Below are 19,666 nucleotides of genomic sequence, written 5' to 3' on the forward strand. Positions count from 1 at the left end.
TAGGAACACCACGCCTTAGAGCGCTCAGTGGTCCCCAGCAGTCTTCCCCCAAGGAAGGGAGTGGACGAGACTCATAGGTGGAAAACATGCTCTGGCAGGAGCCTCCCCAGGGCTGTGCAGGTAGAGCACATCTGCCCTCAGCCCTGGCCGTGACCTACAGGAAGCAAACCAGGAGAGCACCCCTGAACAGAGAAGAACCACATGCCTGTGTCAGCCTGGGCCACTGTGACACAGTAGCTTCGACTGGGAGACTATTCATAAACAACAAAGGTGTCTCTCACTGTCCTGGAGGGTGGCCATCCCAGACAAGGCGCTGTGGGCGTGGTATCTGGGGAGGACTGCACAGCTCACAGACAGCCATTCTTGCTGGGTCCTCCGGGTGGAAGGGGCAGCCAGTTAGCTGCCTGCAGTCTCCTCCCCACTCACCAGACCCCGTCTTCACCATCTGCCGTGGTCCCCACCTCTGGACTCTACGCCGTGGGTGAGGATTTCCACATAAGGACTTCAGGGACAAAGAATCAGACCCAGTGCTGAGTCCCTGAGCACAGCAGGCTTACGGGAGGTGGCATTCCCTGGTCTGGACTGGCTCCACGGGAAGGCAGTCACACTCCACAGCCAGCGTCACCATGAGACAGCCGTGACAGCAACTCCAGGATTCACATCACAGGCCGTTCAGACCGTCCCTGCTGTTGGGACGCCTTTGATGACCCATATCCTGAATGAGGGATGGAATGTTCTGTAGACAACAGAAGTTAAACAAACCACGGCTCTCGTGTTGAATTTATCACAGAAATGATGTCCTTGGGGGTCTCAGTAGGCTCTTAATATTTGTTATGTATACTTTTCTCAAATTTTTTTTGGTAATAATATCATTAAAATGTGCTTATTAGATGAGTCTTGTCTAAATGTGCATTTTTTCCAGGAGGTAGAATTTGCTTTTTCTTTTTTTTTTTTTTTAAGAGAGAGTGAGAGAGGAGAGAGAGAATTTTTAATCTTTATTTTTTAGTTCTCAGCAGACACAACATCTTTGTTGTATGTGGTGCTGAGGATCGAACCCGGGCCGCACGCATGCCAGGAGAGCGCGCTACCGCTTGAGCCACATCCCCAGCCCCTAGAATTTGCTTTCTCAATCATAGGTTTTTAGGAACCTCTGAAGTTAATTCTGCTGTTTATGATGAGCATCACCAAAGAGATTTGCGAGAATCTCTAACTCCACTGCTGTGGCATTCTGTTTCAACACACTCACTATAATTTAAAGGATAAATAAACTGAAGGCTGTTGTAAGCCTTTTCCTACACCCTGGCAGGAGGTGGAGTAGCCATCCCATAGAACGAATGGGCTGCCAAATACCAGCACTGGACAAGCACCCATAGGAAACACTGCGGTTAGTTTGTGCGTCTACCCTCCTGGCTAAGGGGTGGCCAGTGTCTGGTCTGGTACCACCTCCTGTCCGGTGTAGGCCTGAGGTGTTGGTAAACCACAGTCTGAGCGAGGAAAATCCTCACAGCGTGGAGGCCACCATCCCAGCCGCTGGGGACCAGACTACAAGGGAAGTCGAAGGAGGGTGGACTCGCTCCTGTTAGCGCAGGAACGTCCATCCTCTCCTTCCCTTGGACATGGACCCTCCTGGGTCTTGGGACTCCTCTGCCTGCCTTGGCCTGCCCCAGGCTTTAGTTTCTAGTTGGAGCAGCTCGGTTCCCAGGCCTCCTCGGCCACACAGGCACCAGAGCCGATGCCCAGAACCTCTCCCCCTCCCCTTCTCTCCTGCAGGTGCCTCCCGCCAACATTTCAGTCACTGACAGGCCACATATGTGACAGGGGACTCTAAGATTCTACTGCTTGGTGACTTCGCAGCTGTCCTAATCTGTGTCTCTGCACGCTGACTCCACAACCATGAAACCATCTACGGCACATTTCATAGGACATGTTCCTGCATTAAGAAACAGATGCCCGTGCACGTGACCATGTGGCTATCTTACTTTAATAAGTGAGGACCACAGTATCTGTGCTCTTGTATGACCATGCCCCTGGTCACTCATCAGCCTGGCTCGCTCCGCCCCCACCATCACCACCGGGGCCCAACCCTCCACCTCCCTCACCTAAGGGGGCAGCCTCAGCAATCCTGAGAGCACCACTCCATCCTCTGCCCCTCCTCTCCTGCCCATCAAGAGACGTCCCTTCCACACGACAAAATGGCCCTGTTGCCCCTGGTGCTCACTTGAAGCTCACCACTGGCTTCCAGCCAGGTCCACACTCGCCACCTCAGACCTGCTGCTCCCAACGACAGACTCCATGCACTAGCAGCTCGGTTGTCTGGGAGGCTCCCCCCACCCCGTTCCTTCTTCTCACGGCACCTGGCTGCTCTGCCACCTGGGGAAGGCTGCCCGAGCCTGGGTCTGTCGTTCCCGCTCACCGCCCTGCCAGGGTCTGGACAAGCCCGCTACTCTCCCTCTGCTCGGTGCTCCTCAGAGACCAGTCTCACCGGGGCTGGTCCACGGCACTACCCACCACTCAGATCCTGCAGGTCTGGAGGCCAGCACTCTCCTCTGGGGCTCTTCAGGGGCCATACTGACCGCAAGTCCTGGGTGGGTATGCTGTCATCCACATGAACACGCGTCTGTGCACACATCCCAAGGGCCACTCTGCCTAGGCCACTCGTCCAACTGCACTGCCCAGCTACAGTCTCCTCCTCTGGATCTGTGGTGGGGCCATCCACTCTGCTGGCTTGGAGCAACCTGTTACCTTTACTAAAATAATTTGATGTCGTCTCATAGGATGGAGCCCTCCATTGTTATATCCTTCCTTCAGTTTTCCTCACCTAAAGTCTGCATTGCCCAAATATAATGTGGCAGTCCATATTTCTTTGATTAATATTGGCATGGTTAATCTTTCTCCATTTACTTTAATCTATTTATATTTAACGTGGGTTCTTATACACAACAGAGTTAGATCTTACATTTTTATCTACTTTGAAAATCTGTCTTTTAGTTGATGTTTAGACCATTCACATTTAAAGCAGTTACTGATACAGCTGCATTAATATGGCTGTTTATAATTATATTCTATTCATTGTCTTTGCTCTGTTTTGGTTTTTCCGGTTTTCTGCCTTCATTGTTTAACTGAGCACATGATCCTATTTTATTTTTTTTCTTAGGATAAACATTATACTTATTTTGGAATTATTTTTCCTGGTTGTTTTAGAGTTTGCAAGAGGCTATGTGTGTGTGCATGATGCTGGAGCTTGCATACGGGATCTTTTGCATGTTGTGCATTTTCTACCACTGAGCTACATCCCAGGCCCTGATGCCTATTTTTAAATTTATTTTTTAAAAAATTTTACATGACAGTAATTTTGAAATATTATACATATAATAAGTATGCTGGGTATACCTTATTCCAGTTAGGATCTCATTATTGCAGTTATACAGGATGTGGAGTTACATTGGTCATGTATTCATATATGTGGACAGGAAAGATATGTCTGATTCTTTCTACTGTCTTTCCTATTCTCATTCCCCCCTCCTTCCCTTCATCCCCCTTTATCTGGTCCAATGAACTTCTATTCTTCCCTCTCCCCTGGCTTATTGTGAGTCAGAATCGGCATATCAGAACATTCTGCCTTTGATTTTTTTGAGACTGGCTTATTTCACTTAGCATGATATTCTCCTGTTCCATCCACTTACCAGCAAATGCCATAATTTCATTCTTTATGGCTGAATAATATTCCATTGTGTATATATACCACATTTTCTTGATCCTTTCATCTGTTGAAGGACACTTAGTTTGGTTCCATGGCTTGACTATTGTGAATTGAGCTGCTATAAACATTGAAGTGGCTGCATCACAACAATATGCTGATTTTAAGTCCTTTGGGTATAAACCAAGGAGTGGTATAACTGGGTCAAATGTTGGTTTCATTCCAAGTGTTCTAAGAAATCGCTGTACTGCTTCCCAGAGTAGTTGCACTAATTTGCGGTCCCACCAGCAATGTATAAGAGGACTTTTTCCCCACATCCTCGCCCACATTTTTTTAATGAGTCCAACTCCACTTTCAAATGACAATGTGAAAGTTTAGGCGTAGCATAGTTGTGACAGTATTTCCAATGCCTCCCTCATCCCTGAAGACATTTCTCCTTTTCAGATGCTATAACCACCTGATACATTGTTATTATTATTTTAAGTGGTGTCTTTCACATAAATTTAGAATAAGAAAAACTCAACTGGCGTGGGAGTTTCTGCCTTTATCTAGGATTTCCCACTGTTCTCTTCTCCACACCCATCACGTAGTCTGACCCACATAATTTTCATTCTCCCAGAACAGCTTATTCTCACATTTCCTGAGAGTGGATTCCCTCGGTGTTTGTTGTCTGAGAAACGCTTTAATGTCTCTCCTAGTGAAGGAGAGTTCCGTGGGGAGCCATCCAAGGTCGGGCGAGTTCGCCCTTCAGCACTTTAAACCTCCCAGGCCACTCTCCCTGCGTCATGGCTTCTGAAGACAAACCCGATGCAGTTCTTACCTTCCTTCCTCTCTCCATAGGCACCTTTTCCTGTCTTTTTTCAAGATCTCCCCCTTGGTTTGGCTTTCTGCAGTGTGAACGTGACTGCTGCAGTTAGTTTTCCCTCCTAGGGTCGTAGTTTCCTGGTGATCCAGGAGCTACCTGCCTGTGGGGTCCCAGGTCCACCAGCGACTTCAGGAAGCTCTTGGCCAGAGTTTGTCAGGTATTGATCCTGCCGTCTTCCCTCCGCCCCCTGGTGTCCCACGGTACGGCTCAGGCCTTCTGAGGTTCCTCCCAGGTCTGCCCCGTGACTGAGCCGTCTGCGACTCGGTTTGGAAAAGTTCTGCTGCTGTATCCCATGAGGCTCAGCATCTTGCCTTGGCCACGACCAGTCTACGGGAGCCCACCAGGGTCTCTCCGCTTCCGCCCAGTAGTTGATTCCTATGGTTTCCCCTTGACCTTGGTCGTTAGAACCTTACCGCGCCGATCTTGGCTGTGTCCTATTTGATGCTGGATCTTTTCAAACACCCCCCTGCCCCCTGCCCCTCCTCTGCCCTGTCTGGAAGCAGGTAACCCTGGTATCAGCCATGGGGAATGGGTTTGGAGGGCGAGGGTTTATTTTGGCAGGGGCAGCAGTTGGGATGTGTGGGCTCTGTAACGCCAGCAGCCAGAGGTGGCCGTCCTTCAGGGTCTGGCTCCTGTCCCCATGACTTTGAGCTTCCGGGTGCTTCCCTTCAGGGATCTGCCTTGAGACCCACAGCCGGGCCCTGCTGCTTTCCACAGAGCCCTTCCGGACGGTGGCCAGGTGTGTGGAAGGGACACCCTATGACCTTGGTGTTAAAACCCAGTGTGAGGGCTGTGCCTGGCACAGGGGCTGCCCGAGCCCCTGCCGGCTGCACCGCCCTCCCCAGCCCCGGCTGACGCAGGAGGCAGGAGTGGGGGGCTGCCGGCCCCTCGCAGGGTGGGGCTCTCCGAGTCAGTCTGACAGGTCCAAGAAAAGTCCTTGGTTTTTAACTAGCACCGAGATTTTCTGTTTGTAGGGACAAGGGTGACAATTTCCAACCACAGCTGATCTGAAGCAGAGTTCTTCCAGATTTGTCTTTTAAAGGGCGCTTCCTTGTTATCTCCTGAAAGCTGTTATATGGCCCTAGTCACTGTGACTATTAAGTCAGGATTTCACCATAGACTTTAGAAACAGCAGGGTGACGTAGTGATATACTTTCAAAGACAAAACCCAGGAACAGAGGGGCTCCTGGGATCAACTGCCGCTAACGGGGGCAGGGTGGAGCACCCCATGTCGCCCAGCCCCTCTCAGGTCAGGGCCTTTAGATCACGTGAGATCGACTGCGCGAGGTGAACAGAGGGACAAGAAGGTGCCGCATCAGCTCTGAGCAGAGAGTCAGCGTTCCTGGCGAGGACCAGCAAGAGGGCAGAGGGCCCGCGCCCAGGAGGGCCCCAGGGGTGACCACACACAGGGATGGAGGAGGCAAGTGCAACCGACTGTCTTCTCTCTCTTCTCTACATTAACAGGACACTAGGACGTGACAATGGAAATGAAGGAAAGAACGGATCAAGTAACTAGAGAGGAACAAGAAGGAGCCTCCATGGAGACAGCGGTAAGGACGTGGGGTGTACGTGAGGAATTCAGCTCTCAAATGAGGATAAATAGGAAAAAATCCGAGCTGGACTGTGAGTGGGGAGTTGAGGGCACTCGAGCAGGGAGGCTTCCATCCTCCTGGCAGAGTCGAGCAAGGTCGACCGCAGGAGAGACGGGCCCCGTACCTGTGGTCAGGTACATGAAAAGCGGACAGGTGACCACACAGCACAGCCAGCGTCCTGTGCCACCACTCAGGTTGGATAATCAGACTGGCCTTCAACCACCTCAGTTATCCATTCCCGGGAGGAGTGTGACCTCTCAAAACAGCCAGGGCAGTCTCTGTGCTGATGTCCACCACACCAAAGTGACAGAGGGGTGACCTGTAACCACACTACCATCACACAGTAACACTTAACCAGGAGGAGTCCAAGCACCTAGTGGGAAAAGTTCCAGAAAGGTTGAAGTTTGGTCACTTTAAGACACCTCACACAAAGCAGCAGTTTACAGATGTCATACATGTTTTAAGTCACGACAGGAGAGCTGGGACCCAGCATGGCCTGCAGCTCCTGGGAAACCATCGAGTGCCACGGGCACTGCCCATTAGATATGGACCGTCGCACTCTCCCCCACAGGCAAAGAAAGTGCTGATGTCAGACGTTCCAGCACACAAGGCCAAGGACCGGGAAAACCATCACTGTCATTCCCCGCGATGAGCGCAGGGTTGCTGGAGTGACATGTGGTAAAGCCATCGCTGAGCGGCACTTAAAAAGTGACCATCCCTTTGCTGGCATTCCCTCCTGCAGCGTCTCCTTTCAAGGAGAAAAAGTACCTTAAAAGACTCTTGGGAGTGTATGATGGTGACAATCCAGAACCCAGCCAAGGCCTGTGGACCTTTCCAAAATAAAACTGATTAAACCATGTCCTTTCCATCTACGTCATCAGTTTCTCGAACTCATGTCTCATAGACAGATGCCCTGTGGAGCCGAGTTTGTTAAACAGTTCCAGGACAAGTAGGAAGCCACTTCCTTCCCAAATGTTTCAACAAGAAAGAGAAAGTCTAAGATGATCAGTCAGCAGCACAGGCGACTGCTTTACCCCACAGTAATTGTAAGGAATGCAGCTCTATTACAGTGTCTTCAAAATAATTCACACACACACACACACACACACACACACGAGGCCTTTGTTTCTACAGTTAGAAATGCGGTGAACTGCTGAAAGGAGCACCCAACTGCTCATGGTCCAAAAGAGCCACCAAGACCACACCCACAGCCCACATGCAGAAACTCAGGTCCAGCGTGTGCCGATGACCGGCCTCTGATCACCATCAAATGGGAAAAGAGTGAAAAGGATCCAGTCCCCAAGAATCACAGGGTCCAAACAGCAGAGGGGAGTCCCTGGCTCCACCCGAGCTGGCACAGGACACAGCGGCACCCGAGGACATTTGCAAGCTCTCAGGGCACAGCTGCTGTAACATGCTGGAATTTTACACAAACATGCACACGCGTGTGTATCTACCTCCCTGTGTGAACATGTTGAAATAATACGAAGATCTTCAAGAGAATAAAACGTGACTTGAGCTGATCAAATTCGACTTGAGAATTTACTCTTGAATAATAAAAGGTTTCTCAAAAATCTGGGAAAGGGAAAATTATCTTGAAATTATTTTTTAAAAAGAACTTTAAAAAATTTAATTTACAGAGATTGGTGTTGAAATATGGTACACGTTAGAAGATATTTTAAAATTAGAACACCTAGAAGGCAAAATTAAAATTACATATGAGGAACCTCAAATACGCAATGAAAGGGTAAGCAAAGGAAAATTCTCAGCGAGCAAACTTTATGTAATTGTAATAACAATCACGTAGACTTGATTAGGCACAGTAAATATACATTATTTAATGCATTAAAATACTGTTTTATGGGGGGGGCAAACATTTGCATTTTAGATCACATTCCATTACTGACCTCTCTAATATTAAATAATAGCTGAGTTGCCTATGACCTAGAAATGTTCCTCATTCCCAGTGAGGTACGTCAGTAAAGTAGCTAGGAAACTGCAAACGCCTATCCAATTGTACAATAGTAATTGTAATAACAACAAGTTTTTAGATTTGAAAATGCACTGCAGAAATCCATGATGTTTGGACACACCACAATACCTAAAATACAGTGGATTTGGATAGCTTCTATGTCATACTTAGAATTCTTTAAAGTGTCTATAGTTTTATTTAACATATGATTCTCAATATTTGTGCAGTCCATATTTGCAAATTTACCTACTTGCTAAAATTTATCTACAACCCCAAAACCAATATTAATGGCATTTTTATGTCTCTTGTGGATATACACAGAGTGATGCAAAAATTATCGTCACCCAACATGTATATTTGCACTTGAGGTTAGACACAATACCCTGGCCTCTTGTTTTAGCTTTTCATAGTAAAATGTGCTCTTTGTGTGGCCTGCTTAAGTGCAATAATTTTCATTCTGAGCTTTTAAAATGGCCCTTAACTGTAGTGCTAAGTGCTGTCTAGTGTTCCTAAGTGCAAAAGGCCGAAGGCTGTGACAACCCAGGCACAGTGGTGCACGTCTGTAATCCCAGGAGCTCAGGAGGATCACAGGTTCAAGGCCAGTCCCCGCAACTTAGCAAGACCCTGTCTCAAAATAAAATATAAAAAGTGCTGGGGATGTGGCTCAATGGTAAAACGCTCCTATGTTCAATCCCTAGTACCTTAAAAATAAAGGCCATGGCATGCGCTAAGAGAGAATCTACATGTGTCAGATAAGCTTCACCCAGGAAGGAGTTAAGATGCCAAGTTCAAGTGAATCAAGTTCAGTGCCGAGTTCAAGTGAATCAACACATTAGATAATATGAAAAAAGAGATCACACACTGATTAACTGATGAAATGTGGTGACAAATGCTTAGAAAAATCTCACCCTGTGCTTCTCCTAGGAGCAGAGCTCAGTACTCATTAATTTTGTGTTCATGGTGTATTTGTAGCATAAACTACCCTGAATAGTGAGAATCAGCTATGTGTTCTATCTCTTAGTATTCCTCCCCAAATCTAAGCATTCAAGTTAGAAAGCTGTGTTTCCCAGGGAAATGTGTGAGGTCACAAAGGGAGTCAGGATCTTACTAGCCTACTGTGGGGACTTTTAGCTTAGCATGAATCACGTCTTAAGAAATGTGGCAGCCAGGCCCTGAAACCAGCCTTTCGGAGCTCAACCTGTCCCCAGCCTTCCACCTGGCCTTCAGCAGGAAGGCCAGCCTCTCTGCGTCAGTCATTTCTCCTGTAAGAAGCAGAAACTGCTAGCACCTCCCAACAGCAGTCTGTAAGGACAGAGTGAGCTGATAAGGGAGAAGCACATAGGAAATGCCTGAGGCTGGGTGGAAAAATCATCCGCATCTCTCACGGTTTGGCAGATGTTTAGGCAAAGGCACTGACAACATTCTCAGCAGCCAGGCCTACTCCAAGACATTTGTGATTCTATTGAAGTAGCAATGTCTAATGGTGCTAAATATGCGACACTCACATACACACACACCTCTTCTTGCCACAATTCACAACAGCAGTTCTCACCAACCAATAAAACCACTTTATAGGCGACTTCCAAAAGAACTTATGTGATTCAATTATCTTTCATTAATCTTCAAACTCATACTCCTGACCCCCACAATATTCTAACCTCCTTCATCTCAGCTAACAAAATTTAAAATTCCCAGATGCACCTCGCTGACCTGCACAGGAGCCAGGGCCCAGGGTAGGCCCAGGTCCATCCCGCCACCTGCAGACCCACCAGAGCTCAGGCCCCTCTGATGACCTGCACGGGAGTCCAGGCCCAGCACAGGCCTGGGTCCCACCACTAGCACCACCACTTGAGAGCCCCGCTCTAACCCACTTCCACCTTGAGACCATCCCCATAGCCTTCCCCACACGTAGCCTCGACCTTGGGAAAACAGACAGGGCCTAGAAGCAGCTGCATCTTGGAACAGGTAACCCAAAGCCAGTGGAAGATCCACCCTTTCAGCCCCATCTCTGGAAGACCTTGCATCCATCTTGGGGCACCTCCAACGCTATCTCGAGTTACCTCCTGTTATTGCCACCACCACCTATAGCATCTGTCCTGGGACACCAGTAGGGTCTGGAGCCCAACACCAAGGTGAGGTACAGATAATCTGCACAGATACTACAGATTATAGGGTAGAAACTGTATTACATCAGATCCATGCGGCAAGAAAGGAAATCACAAAGACAACTTGGAAAGTCAAGGGAGGAAAGTGCCCCAAACAAACCAGGATCCTATGAAAACAGAACCCGTGGACAGCGAGGTTGATGAAATGTCAGAGAAGGAGTTCAGAAGGTTCAAAATTAAAATGGTCTGTGAATTAAAGAATGACCTACATTAGCAAATACAGGCAAAAGTCGATCACTCCAACAAAGAGATAAGGGAGCAAATACAGGCAACCATTGATCACAGCAACAAAGAGATAAGGAAGCAAATACAGGTAGCAGAAGATTACTTCAAGAAAGAGAGAGAGATTCTGAAGTAAAAATTCATAAATCCTTGAAAGGAAGGAAACAATAAACCAAATAAAAAACTCAATAGACAGCATCACAAACAGACTAGATCACTTGGAAGACAAAGTGTCAGATAATGAAAACAAAGTATACAATCTGGAAAAATCAAGTTAACTACACAGTGAAGATAGTAAGAAACTATAAGCAGAACATACAGGAATTATGGGACAGCATCAATAGTCCAAACTAAGATTTATTGGGATAGAGGAAGACACAGAGTTTCAAATCAAAGGAATGCACAATCTCTTCAATGAGATAATATCAGAAAATTTCCCAAACATGAAGAATGAATTGAAAAATCAAATACAAGAGGCTTACAGGACACTAAATGTACAAAATTACAGCAGATCTATACCAAGGCACATTGTAATAAAAATGCCTAGCATACAGAATAAGGACAGACTCTTAAAAGTCACAAGAGAGAGGAATCAGATCACATATAGGGGGAGACCAATTGATTCGTATCTCAGCAGGTTTTTCAACCCAGACCCTCTAAGCCAGGAGATCGTGGAACAACATATACCCAGCTCTGAAAGAAAATGGAGGCCAACCAAGAATCTTATATCCAGCAAAACTAAGCTTTAGATTTGATGACGAAATAAAAACCTTCCATGATAAAGAAAAGTTAAAAGAATTTAAAACTAGAAAGCCTGCACTACAGAGCATCCTCATCAAAATGTTCCATGAAGAGGAAATGAGAAACAATGATGAAAATCAGCAGAGGGAGGGATTACACCAAAGGAAAATCTAATCAGAGGAGAAACCAAGTCAAGTTAAATACCCAAAATAAACAATAATGGCTGGAAATACAAATCATGTCTCAATAATAACCTTGAACTCTAATGGCCTAAACTCACCAATCAAAAGCCATAGATTGGCAGATTGGATTGGAAAAAAAAAAAAAAGACCCAACAGTATGCTGCCTCCAAGAGACTCATCTCATAAGAAAAGATATCAAATCTCTGTGCCTTCTTCTGTGCCAATCCATGAAAGGTTGGGAAAAATCAGGGGGTTCCAGAATACTATGATAACAGAACCTATAGACATCCTCATATCAAATAAAGTAGACTTCAAGCCAAAGTTAATCAAAAGGGATAAAGAAGAATATTTCATACTGCTTAAGGGAACCATTCATCAACAAGACACAACAATAATAAATTTATATGCCCCAAACAATGGAGCATCTACAAACTCTTCTCAAGTTCAATAGTCAAATAAACCACAACACAATAATTCTGGGTAACATTAACACAATTCTTTCACCACTGGATAAATCTTCCAAACAAAAGCTGAACAAAAAAACTATAGAACTCAATAATACAATCAATAACTTAGACTTAACTTAAATATAGACTATTTCATTCTTCAACCAGAGAGTGCACTTTCTTCTCAGCAGCACAAGGATCTTTCTCTAAAACAGACCACATACTATGCCACAAAGTAAATCTTAGCAAATATAAAAAAGTAGAGATGCTACCCTGCATTCTATCTTATTATAATGGAATGAAATTAGAAATCAATGATAAAATAAGAAAAGCTACTCCAACACCTGGAGACTGAATAATATGGTACTGAATGAACAATGGGTTGCAGAAGACATCCAGGAGGAGATTCAAAAATTCTTAGAGTTGAAGGAGAACACAAATACAACATATTGAAGTCTCTGGGACAGTTCTGTGAAGTTCTATGAAGGCAGTTCTAAGAGGAGAGTTCATTGCATGGAGTTCATTCCTTAAAGAAGAAAAGTCAACAAATAAATGACTTAACATTATGTCTCAAAGCCCTAGAAAAAGAAGAACAAATCAATACCAAAAGCAGTAGAAGACAGGAAATAATTAAAATCAGAGCTAAAAATCAATGAAATTGAAACAAAAGAAACAATTTTTTAAAAACTGCAAAACAAGAATTTGCTTCGTTTGCTAACTGCTGACTCCCTTTTGCATAAACAGTAGGAGCTCAAATACTTTGGGAACTGAAACATTGAACAAGTGGCACTAAACCACGTACAAAGGCACTTAAGTCTGCAAGAAAAATAAATCTCTCTTTTGAGGTTGTTGGCAGGAACATATTTTCATAGCAATTAGAATTTTTATGGCAACATATTTCATCAAAATTTATTCAAAAGTGAATTACTTCCACGGATGGATATCTGGGCTCACGCTAGCACTGTGTACAAAAGGCTACTCGGACTTGGTCCATCCATCAATCAAACCTCTCAGTGGTACACTTTTATGACTTGCTCCATTCATTTTTGCCATTACTCTAGAATGGAAGAGGTCTTGTTCACTGTGCAGCATCTAGAACTCATCACTCAATACATTCTTGGAGAAAGTGTGAAGGAATGAGCCAACTAGTTCCCTTGGGACAGTCCCCGTGTCATCCATAGTGATCAATCACATTCCTTGGAATGTGAATGAAGATGGTGACCTGAAGGCACACCTTCTGGATGAGTAATAGCAGATACATCCCTTCTACACGAGGTGGGCGATTCTGTGGTGTGAGAACCAGCCCTGCAGAGACACAAGAAGGCTCTCAATCACCTGGAAAGTGCAGATTTAACTCTATAATCATACATGAAATAAAGCCAGTTTCTCCTTCTCGATTCCACCTTTTAAAGACAAGGAACATCAGACAATGAGGCAATTTGTGTGCTGAAGCAAGTACCTCTAAATTAAATTCAAGGATGATTAGGAGAAAGAAGACTGAGGGGAAGGGAGGAGGAATGGGAAAGGGGAGGAACTGCAGAATAAAACTGAGCTAATTATTCCATGTGCTTGTATGAATATGCACAGTGTGTTCCAGCTTCCAGGAAAACTATGATGCAACAACTTAAAACAGCGATGAATAAATAGAAGGAGCACTGACAGTAAAAGAAGGGTATTAGGGGACGGCAGAAGGGGAGAGAAGAGCTCTAAAGGTTGAAATGGAGCAGATTATGTCAAAATGAACCTCAATATCATGTATAATTAATGAGCAAAGAAGCAGTCAATGGCAAAAACAAAAACTAAAAACAAAACACTGCACAGGATAGGAATGCCAGGACACATAAAATTATGAAGATGGTTCACGATTCCTTTTCCTGAACATGAGTTAATATGGACGGCTCCAGTTCAGGCTGACTTCCAGAAGTGGCCCTTTGCTCACACACCCATCGATTCATGGACCCAGCAGGAGTACACTGAGGGTCAACTCAGTGCGGGGTGCAGTTCTGACAGATAGCTGTGTTCACATCCACTAGCTACTTCTGTGACTTGCTGGAAGCTAACTCTACAGTCAATGCCTGACTCAGAGCTCCTCATACACACCACTAGTGTAAGAGGGTTTGAACCAAATTTCCAGCCAGGTACTGCAGGCAGAGGAGGTGTTTACTGTGAAGGCAACTGGCCTCTGGACAGTGGAGTTAGTTTGTATCTCATGAGAACCAAGACAAAAATAAGTCATCATTTAAATAAGCGCAATGTTCGTAATGAGGTGAGACGTGAAGGCAAGCAGGTGTGTGCTGATGACCTTGGGGACAAATGGGGTCACCTGCCAAGGATGAGGAGGAGAGAAGAGAGCACAGAAAAGGATCATGGAGACGCTCCTCAACCCAATGGAGCTCCCACTGGGTGTGCCAATGAGGTGAAGGTATCCCAAGTTGGGTGAGAATCTGCCGTTTCTTCAAAATAGTCATCCCTTTTTCTAAGAATATATTTTGGAGACTGGGATTAGTGCCATTGCCTCCGATTTGTTTGGAAGATCTTGTGCAAATTCAGTAAAAACAAAGCTGATATACATTCCCTCTTCCATTCAAAGAGCTCCTGGGGAGAGCCGAGTCACAAGCCACCTGGCACGGTGACACCCAGACGCAGTCTCGGAGCCCTGCGGAAGCCTGGCTCTGGCCGTGAGCACGTGCCTCTGCCCTCAGGGTGGCCTCCGTGGCTTGCTTCCTTTAGTCCCCTGGTGATGTCTGATGCTTCTGCTATCCGATGACACCACATGCTGCAGGTGAGGCGGGCTGCCGGGGTCCAGGCCTGGATTCAAGGAGACCTCCTAAAGAAGAGACCCTCCTGCCCTGTGCCATCATAAATTAGGAGGTGAGACACGTGAGAACTGAGGGAGAAAGTTTGGGTTGGCAATGAACTACAGCCGACGAACCTGTCTGAATTCAAGAAGGTAAAGTCTTGGGCCATCAATTTCACTAAGGAAATGAACACTGACTTTTGAGAATAAATATGACCATTGTGTATGCAGGAAAATTAAAATAGCCTCTTTTGGCCAAAGGTTTAGTGTAATTAATAACAATTAACGAAAATAAATGGAAACAGGTTTTGAGAATATTTTGGCGTCTCCCATATTCAGGAATAATCAGAACACAAGCAGAACACACAAATCACGATGCAACGTGCACCTTCATTCTCACAGCCCGAAACCAGCCACCTGACGCCCGTCATCCAGGGACTGAACTATCCAGAAGGGCACTGAGCAAGGACCAAGAGCCAGGCCCCTCCCACCCAGCAGAGCCTCACGCTCCACGAGCTCCCAGCATCCTAAAGACTGGATGTTCTCCCTGCACGGTGTCCCTCAGAGGAGACCAGGGCCCTGGCTGGTGTGCCCTGCATTGTCCTGGACTACTGCACACACCGGCCTTCCTGCCGCAGGTCAGTCCTCTTAGGCTCTATTTTGTCAAAATTAAGATTCTAATAAAGACTCTAAATAAAGATTATATTCCTAGTTCAGTAGCTTCTACATCCTTTCATGTAGAGAATGAGCACTCCCAAAGTTTCTATTCCAAGCTGATCTTTATTTCTTTTGTCCTTCCTTTTTAATTTAACACAGTCTCCATCTTAGAGTATTTAAATAATAATAAAAAAAAATTTTCAGTGACATATATTCCCACTTTAGAAAAGATCTTACAGGACAAATGAGAAAAATTAAGATGAAATTAATCCTCTTACAAGATTAAAGAAGTCCTAGGGGCCAGGGTTATGGCTCAGGGGTACAGCACTTGTCTAGCATGCATGAGGCACTGGGTTCAATCCCCAGCACCACATAAAAATAAACAAATAAAATAAAGGTATTGTGTCCATCTTCAATGAAAACAAATTTAAAAAAAGAAGTCCCAGTTTATAGTGTTTAATGCTCAAATGCCTCCGCTTCTAATTCTAAAAATGGAGCCAGGCTTCGCAGATGCCATCCAGTTAAGATGAGGTCCTACTGCGTTAGCTGGGGCCCTGAATCCAACGTCTCACGTCTTCAGAAAGGAAAGGGGACAGTGACGTGGACACGGGTGCAGAGACTGGAGACTGGAGTGGGGCATGTACCAGCCCAGGGACTCGAGGACCAGCCAAGGGCTCTCCGCAGAGCCCACGAGGGCTGCAGCATGGCACCCATTTCAGACCTCTGACTCCCTGGTGTGAGGGTTCAGCCACCAAGCAAGTGGGCATTTGCTACGGCAGCAGAGGCAGTGAATGCAGGCGGACCCCAAAATGATGGGCTCTGCTCAGGGAACCCAAGTGCAATTCTAGGGTGTGTTTTCGGCATATGTGAAGCTGCTTAAAATAGTTGAACAAAATTTTCTTGCGTGTAAAATCACGAGAGCTTAGGTGAGATAATGTGTGTGAAAAGCCAGGCGCAAAACAGGAAGTCATTAGGGAATTACATGATGTTTATTAATAATGGGAAGAACCCAGATCATTCTTCTTCTTATACACCAGTATGCTTTAAAAAAAATCTGTCATAGATTCTCAAAACCCTTTTAAGAGATGAACTAATCATAAAATAGTCTTAATTCCCAACTGATATGTGGGGGCATTAGTGCCAGGTCTAAGATGTAAGAGAAAGCAACAGACAGCAAACTCCACTGCTTGCTGAAGTTTCCATTTTCACGTACAAATGCTGTGTGCAGTACTGTGCTAGGCGAAACCATCAGAAATGCAATAAAAGCCACATTTCCATATGATCGCATGCCCACTTAGCTAAAAATTTAACAAATGATAGTGAATTGAAAAATGCAACCAACACCCCATTTCAGCCAGCACTGACCTGTATCAATCATGCATTTGCAAAGAAAGGCAAGAGGGGTCAAGCTTGGCCTGACATCTACACAGGCTTAGCACTATGTGACCCCCAGCCTCAGATACTCATGATCCCGTGTTCTAGGTGCACAGATGAGGACATTTTCCTCAAACGTAATAACACACCTTGTGAAGGTCATTAAATACAGGGGCTAGTGCGGGCCACCAAGTCTTGAGATGGCAGATAAACAGAATTGAGTGGCTTACCAGGACAAGCAGCAGGACGATGTCAGGGTTGTCACATGCACAGGCGATGTGCATTGGCGTCCAGAAGTCCTCGTCCTGGTGGTTGACGTTGACTCCTCTGTCAATCAGGACCTCTGCGATGAAGGCGTTGTCATAGCGAGCACACTGAAAGACGGAAAAAGAAAACAAAGTTGTAGCCCGGTGTGACCTACTGCTAATGTCCACAGATGGACGGTTTTACCGTCAGCTTTGAAAGCGGGGAGCCAAACGGGAACAAACGTGTTCACGCTCCCCCGCTAACCCCAAGAAGGGGCAGAAGTCACACTGACAGGGAACTGGGCCCACAGACAGTGGAAACGAAAAGGATAAGGCGGGGAAGATCTCAGGCTAAAAAGTGTTATTTCACCTATTGGTTTTCCGCCATGTGGGGAGGAACATCAGAAAATCTTGGGCCATTCTCAATAATTGTTTTTTCTAAAACACAGATTCGATCATATTACACTTCTACTTGAAAGCATGAACAATCCTTAATTGCCCAAAAGAATAAAGTTTAGCCATTTTATTGCATCTAAGATAGACAAGACACTGCAAGATGTACTGAACTTGAATCTCTAATCATTCTGAAACTGTCTGCAGGAGACTTACAGGCACATCACAACAGGCCAGACGGCAAGTTAACTGGTGAAACTAGAATGTCTTCAGACATAAATTTTAATGACTTCATGGTATTTTATAGATATTTCACAACCTATTAAATCAAATCATCTAGGACCTTACTTTGTTCTTATTTTAAAACCCAGATGAATGTGACAAGCCCCAGTCAGTGCTGGCTGAAAGGGTACACAGCTGGCAGCTGTGCCTGAATGGTCTTGTGCTTTGATAAATGCTCTCCTGCTACCACCTTGAATTTTCAGCACTTTTCAAAACTTCTAGATATTCATTTTGCACAGAGTTATAAAAATAATTCTGACCTTTTATTAATGTTTTCAAGTGTATATTTCTATTTTGTATTAATACCAAGTGCAAATTAGTAAAATTATTTTTTAAAAAAGACCTATTAATAGATGAATAAAACTTCTGGGTTGTAAACCATGTCCTTTTTATAGGATCTGAATGGCCCAGAACAGATTTCCCTCCTCAAAATCAATATTCTGGCCAGAAATCCTGTCATGCAAATCTATCCACCTCTTCAAAACTGATAGTACAATTACTAATAAATCATGGTAATACTTCTGCTTCTGAGTGTCAGAGACCAGAATCACCTTATTGTTGGAACTCAATTAGAGAAAAGAAAGACAAGACCTCTGACCACTAAAAGTCCAGATGCACACCAGACAAGCCCTGCTGTGGTTCCCACTCACGGCCTCGAGGGAGGTCCATGGCACAGAGAGAGCCATAGGTCACCGGCGGGCTCATCAGATGTCAGGAGCTGCACAAAGACAAGAGGCCCTTCAAGCATGCCGCTGGACCCACCTTCCAGGAACCTCCCTGAGGTCAGGGAGTGACCACCCAGTGGCCAGATGGGTGCCCGTTCCCTGTACACAGCACGGGCCTGTGTGGCCTTCCAGGTGTGTCTCCCCTCCGTGGAGGATAATCAGTTCTAATGAAGTCCTGCTCTGCCTTGCAACCTAAGAAATCTTACATTCAAGTCTTGAAAGTGTCACGTTGTTTCCAAATAGCCACGGTCCCCCAAGAGCTCAAGATTATTTTCAGAAATACAAAACTGTTCAGTACCCTGCAAGGCAGAATTTCCTGTCTAGAATCCAACAAAAATTCCCAGGAATGCAGAGGAGCAGACACCGGGACCCACGGTAAGAGAAAAACTGGCCAAGGGAAGCCATCGGAGGAGGGAGACCTGTTCAAATGGAGCCAGTCACGGGAAGATAGGAGGGAGACTCCGGTGACTTGTGGAGATGGGAGGCCCCACGTGGCAGAGATGCACCTAAGAGCAGACGAGATGTCACAGAAGGAAAGAGCAGAGGGCCTGGAGACGTCACACGAATCCCACCAAAGAGAACAGGAGAAAAAGGATGCCAAAGCCCTGAGTGCAGCACCAGGGAGCCCGGGACCTTCACAGGCAAAGACGTCAGAACAGAGATGAGTGTGCATACTGTGGAAATGGCTTTAAAATCCAGTTCAGCATCTACGGTAAGGACGGAGCTGAGGGCTTACGATATATGTAAATGTAAAATGTGCTGAGAGGGAGAATAGAATAGAACGTCCTCAGTCATCTTTCCAGCTGTATGTTAAAGGTAGGATGTTGGTGGAAACCAGACTGGGATAAGCCAAAGTTATACCCTAAAATAGGAACACAACCACCAAAATACCAAATACAGTACATAATACCATGAGCAGATAAACCTCAACCATAGAAAATAATCCCCAAGAAGGCAGAAAAAGTGGAAAGGGGAGTAGAGGGCATTAGTAAACAGAGCCAAAGGGTGGACTTCCACAGGACCCTACAAGCAATCATGGAAATAAGTGTGAACACTTTAATGTCCCAGTTCAAAGGCAGACTAGATGAAGCAGCAAGACATGAGTCTACAAGACATCCCGAATGCTTTCTGCTAAAATTAATAAAATCTTCTGCGTTAGTTAATAAAAAGTGAATAATAAATATTCACTTTATCTCACCTCACCAAGTTGACCCAACAGGTCCAGCCAGGGCAGAAGGAGTGGGAGCCAGCTAGGATGGATGAAGACCGAGAGCTGCCCCTTCACAGGTGACATTTCCCTCGGTGCGGAAA

At 45.5% G+C, this 19,666-nt stretch overlaps 1 protein-coding gene across 1 annotated transcript in view; it reads right to left on the bottom strand.

The window, feature by feature from the left end:
• The window catches only part of Myo16 (myosin XVI), a 394,733-nt gene that overhangs the window by 306,410 nt on the left and 68,657 nt on the right, over nucleotides 1-19,666 (bottom strand). Inside the window, exon 3 of the mRNA XM_026399873.2 lies at nucleotides 16,941-17,084. Coding sequence (XP_026255658.2) covers nucleotides 16,941-17,084 — 144 coding nt within the window. The remainder of the gene's footprint in view (nucleotides 1-16,940; nucleotides 17,085-19,666) is intronic.

The sequence above is a fragment of the Urocitellus parryii genome, chromosome 2 (assembly GCF_045843805.1).
Source record: "Urocitellus parryii isolate mUroPar1 chromosome 2, mUroPar1.hap1, whole genome shotgun sequence".
NCBI lineage: Eukaryota > Metazoa > Chordata > Mammalia > Rodentia > Sciuridae > Urocitellus > Urocitellus parryii.